This window comes from Vicia villosa, linkage group LG1 (genome assembly GCF_029867415.1).
Source record: "Vicia villosa cultivar HV-30 ecotype Madison, WI linkage group LG1, Vvil1.0, whole genome shotgun sequence".
Lineage (NCBI taxonomy): Eukaryota > Viridiplantae > Streptophyta > Magnoliopsida > Fabales > Fabaceae > Vicia > Vicia villosa.
This window is the reverse complement of record NC_081180.1, coordinates 64,644,773-64,655,664: the sequence shown is the minus strand read 5'-3', so window position 1 is coordinate 64,655,664 and position 10,892 is coordinate 64,644,773. Positions and strand designations below refer to the sequence as shown.

Here is a 10,892-nt window from a genome sequence, read left to right as displayed (position 1 = left end):
ATAGAGATGTTTGGATCATTGAGATGACTTTGTACTGACCTTATCTTTATTTTATTCCTCTTAATTTTCTGTTGGTTTCCAAAGGACGTATTCAAATGACAATAAAATCCAACACTTCCATTGGCATCATATTTTTAATCTTCAGATTTTTTTCTATTAGCATGTATTCTAATATTCCATTCTTATTATATTGGCTGTCAAGCATATTATAAATGCAATAATATTAATTTAAATTTAAATTAAAAATCATATAAATATAAATAAATAAAAGAATTATCTTAATTTTCTTTAACACGTTTTCAATTTTTAAAGAATTTTTAGAATTTGGATGTGCTCAAATACTATTAAAGTTTTAATTTATTTTCAAATAAGTAAATATAAAAAATAATTTAATATTAAATAATTAATGTTGAATATATTTTATTGATTAAATTTTAGAATATTTGATTGTACATATTTTTTATTCATTAAATTAATATCATATACATTTGCAAGGTTAATATGGTAATTTTAAAAATAAATATTTAGTTATTAGTTTGCAATGTATACTAATAATTTTGTGTGATAGTGAAGAATTGTTAGAAATGAAAATATAAAAAGACATTATTGGTGGGAGAGAAAAATACTAAAGGAGGTGGTGAAGATCAAAGAAGAGGGAGAACAACGACCGCTTCTCTTTCTTCTTCTTCTCTCTCTTTCTCTCTCACTGCGTTTATTTGAGAGAGATATATGAGTCCCCTCCTAATTCACCATTTTAAACATCTTTCTTTTTCCATTAGGTGATTGCAAAGACAGTGGTACACTAACTGCAAAGAGCAACAAAGAGAAAGAAAAAGGAGTGAAAGAGACCATTGAGTGTGCATATGTGAGTGTGCCTTGTGTGTGAGAGAGAACGAATTCAAGAACAAGCCTTCAATTGCTCTGAGCTGATAACGATGTGTGAAAACTCTTCATCTCTAACAGGTACAATATATTACATGTGCGTTGTGTTTGTGTGTGTATATATATGTCTACATGAGATTATAAAACTAAAGGTGAAAATGATGAAATGAAAATTACTATTCTTTTCTTTTTTGAATCAATTACATATCATATGATGTTTAGTGTTTATTTTTTCAGATTTGGTTCTTCCGGTGAGGATTGATCCTTGTTGTTGATCGATTGAAAGCAAAGATGAAAATGGTGAAGATGATGATCCTGATGATGATGAAGATGCTAAGATGGGGATAGCAACAACTTCATCACTTTCTTCACCTTTCTCAAATTCATCAAACACACAAAATTTCAATTCAATCTTAGAAAAGTCTCAAATCTCAACCAATTCTATGTCACAAGATTATCAGCACCAGCACCAGCACCACCAGAGCCACCACCAGCAAGGAATCTTTGGTTTCTCGAACGGATTCGAGAGATCAAACACTCCGGTGGAAGACAACAGTCCACACAACCACCAAAACCAACAAATTCAAAGAGACAAATTGAGACTTCAAGGCTTCGACTCACAACAACAACAACCACCGCCGTCGCTAATAGACACCATAGAAGAAGAACAAGAAGCTCTCCCGGTTTACGAAACAACCGGAATGTTGTCGGAAATGTTCAATTTCCCTCACGGCGCATCTTCTGCAGCTGAATTATTAGAGCAGCAACAACAAATGGCGTCAACTGCGTCTTTCCGTTCGTCGTCAAGAACACCACCACCACAACCACATGGAATAGGCAATTCCAGTGACTGGTACGGAAACAGACAAACGATTTTAACAGATTCGAAAAACCATCTTCAAAATAACCGTGACAGTAGCAGCAGCAGTAGCCTATTTCATCATCATCAGAATCATCAGATGTCAAACATAAATGCTGAGTCAGCAGCAGCCATGCAACTTTTTCTGATGAATCCTCAAACTACCAGATCTCCATCTCCTCCTCCACCTCAACCTCATCATCCTTCATCTACAAATTCATCCACTCTTCACATGCTTCTTCCCAATCCTTCAACTACTAATCTCCAAGGCTTTAATTCCGGAGCCGGAGGGTCTTTCGGTCAATTCACATGGGGACATGGAAGTACTCAAGAAGGAGGAGCAACAACAAGTCATCACCAACTCAACAACAACCAACCTGAGATTGGAAGTGTTGTTGAAGGACAAGGTCTTTCATTGTCTTTATCTTCATCCTTACAACACCACCACTCCAACGAATTACGAATGGGTGATGCAGCCGGATTTCTATATTACAATCAAGGAGGACCAGGACCGGGACCGGGACCGGGACCAGGACCTTCTTACAAGAATCTTCATCATCACCATTTACAAGGAGCCGGATTAGGACAAATTAGCCATATTCATCAAGGACATGTCGGATATGGTTCATCTTCTTCTTCGTCTTTAGGTGTTGTTAATGTTTTAAGAAATTCAAAGTATGTTAAAGCAGCTCAAGAATTACTTGAAGAATTTTGTAGTGTTGGAAGGGGCCAATTCAAGAAGAATAAATTTAATAGACAATTATCAAACCCTAATTCAAATCAAGGTGGTGGTAGTCTTGGTGGTGCTGCTTCTTCATCATCATCAAAAGATGTTTCACCTTTGTCACCTGCTGATAGGATTGAGCATCAGAGAAGGAAGGTCAAACTTCTAACCATGCTTGACGAGGCATGTATTTTCTCTCTCTCTCTCTCTTACTTTCTCTCTCTAAACTTTTTTTTTACCTTCTCTCTTTCATCAAGAGTCAAGCTCTACAATTTTTTTAAAAAAATTATTTAAACAATTAAACTATTATTTTATATAAAACAATGTTTTATAGTACTATACTTCTGTGGTGAGTATCTTGAATTTCAGAAAGGCAAAAGCCGGCTGCTATATAGTAGGGTTCCACAACTTAGGATTCAATCCTTATTTTAATCAAAAACTCTTATTTTAATCCCAAGATTCTATTGGTGAGAAGATTTCATTTTATGGTACTACTATTCCTATAGCTAGTACCATTTTGAGTTTTTTTATTTTCATAAAAAAGCTGAAAAAGAAAAGTAGTTTGGTGAAAGTCTCAAAAATGAGACACTATACCATCTAATCTAATCTATATAAGAGAATACGTCAATCATGAAGCGACGTTTCTTCTGATTCCAATCATATAAACTACGTAGCAAAGTTGTTAGAATTGCATTTTCATCCTCGAAAGTTCAAAGTAATATTGCAGTTATATATGTGATTTTCATTCTTAATATCTCATGTCATTAACTTGGGAGGTATATGATGAAATGTCTTTTCTTTACTTAAATTTTTAATTAATAAGTTGGTTAGAGGTTTATTACAAACCACACGATGTATGAGTAGTAAATGAGAACGTGCATGCGCCGAATGAATCTATCTTCCAACTGTTACAATGCATCATGTAATAATTAATGCATAATATTTGGATATTTTTTTACAGGTGGATAGAAGATACAATCACTACTGCGAACAAATGCAAATGGTGGTGAACTCGTTTGATTTAGTGATGGGATTTGGTGCTGCAGTTCCATACACAGCGCTAGCGCAGAAAGCGATGTCGCGGCATTTTAGGTGTTTGAAGGATGCAATAGCAGCACAGTTGAAACATAGTTGTGAGTTATTGGGAGAGAAAGATGGTGTGGGGTCATCTGGATTGACGAAAGGTGAGACACCGAGGCTTAAGCTGCTTGAACAAAGCTTGAGACAGCAAAGGGCGTTTCATCAGATGGGGATGATGGAACAGGAAGCTTGGAGACCACAGAGAGGATTGCCTGAACGATCTGTCAACATTTTGAGAGCCTGGCTTTTTGAACATTTTCTTCATCCGTACGTTCTTTCTCTCTCACTCTCATTATTGTTTGTTACTATACACACATTCACATTGCATAACAAACAAGTCACATTTTCTCATAATTCACAACCCTTAAATATAAGATAAGGGGTTTGAAAAGAGGTCTTTCATTGCAATCTCAGCCCTATAATAAACATTTTTGTATACATCTTTTTTTTTACTTTGGAGTTTTTTTATATGTATGAACATGGTCCAACACAAAAATTATTTACAATTTAGCAGAATTCGAACCAAAGACTTTGAGAAAAGCGCACTCTCAAAATTTAAGTCTCCACTATTAGGTCAACACCTTAATTTTTTTTTGCATCTCTACATTCCATTCGTAATATAACGCAATGCATCAATCACACTTTAAAACCTTCATAGCTATGTCTACCATAAAGTTTATGATATTTACTTTGATATTGGACACGAATTATATTCTATGTAATGACTTTAACCGTATTAAATTTTGTTAATTATAAAATTTATCTCCATTCATATCTAACATGCCGCCAAAAAAACTAGGATAAAAATTTGAGAAAGAGATAAATTTGAATTTAAAATACCCTTTAACTTAAAAATTAGATCTTCTAGGACTATTTTGGAAATCTGAAAAAAATCTTAGAAGATCCATTCTCTATAATTAAACCGAGTCTCATTATGTAGAAGTTTTGATATAGTTAGGGTAAGATAAGTTGCATGGAGAGGAATCTACTCTTATAACTCAAATAATTGTGATTTATTAAATTTGAGAGAAGATCAGAAAAAGCACTTATTAATGATTGCAAATGAGAGGTATCTATCTCTATATACATAACGTGACATAAGATTACACTCCTTTATTAACTTTAAAACTGCATTAAAGCAGCCTAAGACACAGTACGATATAGAAAGATACCGTGATCAATACATGTACAAAAAAGTAAAGTAAGACAGCTTCCGTTAATTAACTAATTGAAAAAAAAGTAACCACAGAGAAAAAAGCCCCACCCAAAAGAAAGAATCAAAAAGCCATAAAATAAGTCATTAATTAACATGCATGAAGATATAGAAATCTTCACCAATTTTAACAGCAATGAATTCATGGTAAATAACATTGATAGATGATTCATAGATAGTCACGCCAAGGAGACAGACAGAAAGAAAGGTTATGATATCACTGATATGATATAATTGATATTTGTATTAACATTAGAGAAAGGTGAATATGGTGTTTATACAGTTAAGGGAAAGAGTGTGTGATGTCATTTTCTGGTCTCTTTCTCAGGTACCCAAGTGATGCAGATAAGCATCTCTTAGCAAGACAGACTGGCCTTTCCAGAAATCAGGTTCGTCCCCTCCACTCTTAGCTTACACAAACAAGAATAAGACAATTATTTTTTTCTTAATTTAATTACATGCAAGGACCACATGCATCACAATAATAATAATAACAAGATAAAAAAGTTGTAACAAAGATCTGTGAAATATAGTATAAGGGACCAGTTAAAACTTACATTGTTTTGTGTTTTGTTTTTCTTTGTTTTTTTTTTATTTATTATTCTCTTTAATTCTCTTCCTTTCATACATCAAACACAAAAACCAATATCCCCTTTATTTATTATTATGTTTCTTCCTTTTTCTTCTCTTTCATTTTAGATTCTTCTTTTCTTACCTACACTAAATCATCCCATAAATCATTCCATAAATTACCCAGAACATTTAGATGAAATGGTAAATGATCTCTTCCAACTTAACCAGAGGTCCGAGTTCGAATTTAGCTCAACACTTTCTCTTTCGTATGAATTAGCTTCATTTCTTCTCAACTACACAATAGGGACCATAAATAATGAAAATAAATGATCTTTTCTAGATATCATTGTCTCATTGTGGTAAATTCCTTTCATGTTTATGCCCTCTCAAGTCACCTAATTAATGCAATCTTACGTATTCATGCAACTTCCTTATTACAGTATCTTTTTTTTTTCTTTATAGTTAGATTTCACTATCACATATATGGCAGTGATCTTTTCTATCTGAATTTTTAATTAATGTCTTCTCTTTTACATTTAAAAAATTGTCAGAAACACACAAACCATGTTTGAATTCACAATGATTAAAATTTCACTAAACTATTGATAATGTGAAGATTAGATTAATACTAAGGTTTTACAATTTGTAAAGGAAATTGAGTATTTTTTTATGAATACCATATATATGATAGAGAGACAAACAGAATTGAAAGAAAGCAGTCTTTTTTGTTTCCATTTTTCCTAAAGCAGACAACACAATTGAATTATTGAAAGTACTTTCTAAGTTTGTGGAAAATTAAAAAACTTGAGGTCCATATCATTTGCATAGCTCGAGTTTTGCATGCCAAATTTGTGCCAATATTTTAGAGGTGACAACTATCATATCATAACCTAAAGTTTCTATAAGTATAGTATACAATATCCACTTATTTCATGTCACATTATTTTTAGGTATTTTTTACATAATATTTAGATTTAATTAATAATTAGTATCTAAGAACTCTCTCCTTTTAAATCAATAACTCCTCAAGTGTTAAAGCTTATGCATATTTCTACTCTCTTTTTTGCATTTGTGAAACTTGTCATAAAAAGTTTGGATTAAGATTTATGCACCGTGATTCACGGAGCCGTTGCGATCGTTCGATTAAGATCAAATGATTTTAATTTAAGTTCAGTATTTTTAACCTTATAAAATATTTATAGAATATGTTTTTGTAATCATACGGTCAATATCAGATATACTTTTAGAATTATTCGTACACCGTTCCTGCATGGTTTTTGCTTTCGTATTAAAAAACATTTTATTGTTAAGTTAATTGAGATGTAGACTATTACAATGCTAGAAGCATAAAAATTAATTGTACATTAAATTTTTGTGAATGAAATTTCAGGTATCAAACTGGTTCATAAATGCCAGGGTTCGATTGTGGAAACCCATGGTAGAAGATATGTACCAACAAGAACTTAAAGAAGCAGAAGGATCTTCAGAAGGTGAAGAAGATAGAGAGAACAAGAATCAAAGCAGTACTAGCAACACCAACAACAACAACACTAGTGGTCACATAGCTACTACAACAACAACAATTGCACAAACTCCAACACCTTCAACAACAACAGCATCTCCAACAACAACAACACCACAACCTACAAGCAACAGCAACAATAATAAGAGATCCAATATTATGAATGCCAATACTGAAAACGACCCATCACTTACACCAATAATAAATAGACAAGGCTTCTCGGAAAACCAAGCAATATTGTTACAACAACAATCAACCACCAAAACCACCGTCTCTCAAGTTGCACCACCTATCTCCGATTCTATGGCCATCGATGACACGTGTCGACATGGCAGCTTTGTTACAGCGGAATATGGGACCACACCTGCTTCTTCTTCGGACAATATTATCAGATTTGGGACCACTGTCTCTGGTGATGTGTCACTCACTTTAGGGCTACGTCACGCCGGAAATTTGCCCGACAAAACTACTTTCTCTCTTTCAGACTTTGGAGGCATTTAATTTTCATTATATTATCATTATTATTATATTATATTACTACATAATTATCATAATAATAATACATATTTATGATTATTTATAGTACTATCAAAAGAAAACGTTTTTTTTTTGTTTCTCTATGATCGATGTTACTTCATCTTTAATTTGTATTTATGGAAGGGAGTAGGGTTTGAGAAACCGTAGACTTATGTGTCATCAATGATCATCAGATGGGTGGCTAGCTAGTTAGCTAGGTAGTTTTGTGGTGATCTGCATAACTGTATAGTAGGTTGTTTTTTTGCCTAGTATATACTATATATTTGTATTTATTAATGAAGGGTTTGTAACTTAATTAATTAGATAGCACTTGATCTAATTAATAACAGCTGTTTATATGTTTTGTAGAGACATGCACTTTGAATTTGTTAATTTGGTACATTGAACAGGATTGATGAGTTTATTTGAGGGGAGAGACATAACTTGAAAAAAAAAAAACTTTTTTAGATTACTTTTAATGAATTGCGGGTAATTTATCCAAGCAATGAATATATATATATATATATATATATATATATATATATATATATATATATATATATATATATATATATATATATATATATATATATATATATATATATATATATATATATATATATATATATATATATATATATATATATATATATATATATATATATAAGTTTATAAGTGTAGTAAAAATTAGTTTGGGAATATCACTAGCCATTGTGTTATCAACTAAGGTTCATATGTTGATTAATGGTTCAATTTAAAGAAGGTTGAAGTAAGGAGACCTAATTTTTTTCTCTCTTTCTTTTTTTGGTAGAAGATCTTTGTGAGTTGTTTAGGAGGGTTTGCGAGCTAAGTCTTTTCTTTAGATTTAGAATTGGTTTTTCTAATTTAGAGGTTTTCCATCTACATTATGTTGTTGATACCTTAATTTTGGATGATCTGCTAGTTGATAATATGTGAGTCATTAAAACAATTCTTAGGGTGTTTGAACTAACACTATTACAAAACACGCAAACAACAATATTCAAGTGACCAAGGTTCTTTCAAACACTGTGGTGACATCTCAATTCTTAGGTGCTAATATTTTTTTTATTTTTAAATTAAAATTCATTAGGATATAATAACGGTTGTTATGTTTACTGTGGTGATACAATCAAGCTTTCATGGGTTCGAACATCAACATCCTAAAAATTTTATTCCTTTAACGTTAAGGCGCGCCTTTATTTTTATATTTAATTTTAAAAAAATAAATAAAACAGATATAACTACGGTTGGTAATGAAAACCGTTGTGAAAAGTTTTCCTATATAATATAAGCAAATAAACTCTTGCTTCTGGACAAGATCGTTGTATCCTTGACTGCAAAACCTTAGCACTCATTTTTTCTCTTCTTCTTCGTCATTAACTTTCCTTTTCTAAAACCGTTAATCCAGTTCTTTTTGGGGAGGCAACGAAGTGGAATGGACGGCAAGCAATTCGAATGGTGCTTCAGGAGGAATGATTATACTCTGGAAGAAAGGTACTCTGGATCTTAACTACAACTTTATTGGTCATGGCTTCGTCGGTGTTAACACTAACCATAAAGGCACGTCTTGTAATTTGGTGAATATTTATGCGCCCTATAGTGTTGTAGAAAGGAGAGACCTCTGGAACAGTTTGATGGAGAGGTTTTTGAAAAATGGGGACGAACTTTGGTGTTTGGGGGTGACTTCAATGAAGTTACAAGCAGAGAAGATAGATTAGGGGCAGGAGGGACTCACAATAAGAGAGGAATGGAGGATTGTAGGGATTTCATCGGCCGTATGGGGCTGGTTGACATACCGTGCATCGGAGGTAAATGTTCTTGGTTTAAAGACAATGATAAAGCTATGAGTACAATCCGATAGATTCTTAGTTTCTAATCGCTTGATAGAGATTTGGGGATAAATTGATCAAAGGATTGGCATAAGAGATATTTCGGATCACGCTCCTATTCGACTCAATTATGGATTTGTCAACTAGGGTCCTAAGCCTTTTCGATTCAATAATGCTTGGTTTAAACACAAAGAGTTCAAGGATTTCGTTAGTGGCGAGTGGGCGAAGATGAAGGTAGAAGGTAGAGGATACTACATTTTGTGTGAGAAACTAAAGAGGCTAAAGGAGAGGCTGCGAACGTGGAATAGTGAGGTTTTTGGTTGGATCGATTTAAAGGTGAATGAAGAGGTGGGAAAAATCAATGAATTGGATGAGTCGTTGGTTGACAACTTTGGCAATAACGTTGATTCCTTCGTAGAGGCTAAAAGGGAAGCTTCAAGCAATTTTTGGAAATACTTAAACACTAAAGAAAGCATGTTAAGATTGAAGTCTAGACAACTTTGGATGAGGGGTGGTGATAAGAATACACGGTTTTTCCACAATTCAATTAAGGTGGGGCATAGAAGGAATGTTGTTTCGGTTGTGGAAGGAAGGAATGGTAGGGTGGAAGGTGTATAAGAGGTGAAGGAGGAGGTTAAATCTTACTTTGAAGATTTCTTCAAAGAAGAAGATGGTAACAGAGCTGTCCCAAGGGGATTTCTTTTAAAAGCTAGTGCAAGGAGGATAAGTTGGGGTTGGAGAGCCCTCTCACGGAGAAGTAGATTACTAGTGCGGTTTGAGACTGCGATGGCAATAAAAGCCTCGATCCGGATGGCTTTACTCTTGAATTTTTTCAACAATGTAGGGAGACGGTTAAGGTTGGCGTTTTTAGATTTGTGAAGGATTTTCATGAGAAAGCTAGGCTAACAAAAGGATGCACTTCGTCTTTCTTTGTTCTAATCCCTAAAGTCAAGAATCCGCAATTCTTATCCGAATATAGACCGATATGCCTAGTAGGAAGCTTGTATAAAATTCTAGCCAAGTTGTTAGCGGGAAGGTTGAGAAGTGTTTTTGGGAAGTTGGTGTCGTTCAACCAAACGACCTTTGTTCCGGGAAGAAACATTGCAGACGGAGTGCTTGTGGTTAATGAGGCTTTGGACCTAGCTAAAAGAGATAAACGAAGCTGTGTCATTTTCAAGGTAGATTTCGAAAAAGCTTGTGATCGTGTTAGTTGGAGTTTCTTAAAGTATGTCTTGATCAAGATGGGTTTTGGAGCTACTTAGTTAAGATGGATGGAAGGAAGTGTTTTCCCTAGTTCTATGTCAGTCATGGTTAACGGAAGCACTACTAAGGATTTCACGGTTGAGAAAGGATTATGTCAAGGTGATCCTTTGTCACCTTTCTTATTCGTCTTGGAGATGGCAGTCCTCACGACGTTAATGAATAAGATGATAGCTACTGGCGAGTTTAAGGGGTATAAGATCAATGATGGAGTAGAGGTGAAAATGCTACAGTTCGCGGATGATAATGTCATTTTGGCAGAGGGAGACTCGGCGAATTTGTGGGCCTTGAAGACAATTCTTTAGAGGTTTTGAGATGATGTCCGGTTTGGGGGTTAATTTTCATAAAAGTAATATTTATGGGATTAATGTTGGCGATTTCTATCTCGAAGCGGCGTCCTCTTTTCTTTCTTG

At 33.8% G+C, this 10,892-nt stretch overlaps 1 protein-coding gene across 2 annotated transcripts; it reads left to right on the top strand.

Annotated features, from left to right (window-relative positions):
- Positions 1-582: 582 nt before the first annotated feature.
- Positions 583-7,763, top strand: LOC131639846 (BEL1-like homeodomain protein 2). 2 transcript variants are annotated; one of them, XM_058910300.1, is made up of 5 exons: positions 583-963; positions 1,105-2,648; positions 3,427-3,812; positions 5,087-5,147; positions 6,722-7,763. In XM_058910300.1, exons 2-5 carry the CDS (start codon positions 1,221-1,223, stop codon positions 7,352-7,354), a joined length of 2,508 nt encoding a protein of 835 aa, XP_058766283.1. In that variant the 5' UTR covers positions 583-963; positions 1,105-1,220; the 3' UTR covers positions 7,355-7,763. The 2 variants fall into 2 exon arrangements, with proteins under 2 accessions (XP_058766283.1, XP_058766277.1); XM_058910294.1 differs by having other exon boundaries at positions 584-963; positions 1,120-2,648.
- Positions 7,764-10,892: the final 3,129 nt, after the last annotated feature.

What these genes read in the sequence shown, in the direction of transcription:
- LOC131639846 (XM_058910300.1), top strand. Translation starts at nt 1,221, where the DNA reads ATGGGGATAGCAACAACTTCATCACTTTCTTCACCTTTCTCAAATTCA. An exon ending in TTTGAACATTTTCTTCATCC is followed by an intron (nt 3,813 to 5,086) that starts GTACGTTCTTTC and finishes TCTCTTTCTCAG; the next exon opens with GTACCCAAGTGATGCAGATA. An exon ending in CTGGCCTTTCCAGAAATCAG is followed by an intron (nt 5,148 to 6,721) that starts GTTCGTCCCCTC and finishes ATGAAATTTCAG; the next exon opens with GTATCAAACTGGTTCATAAA.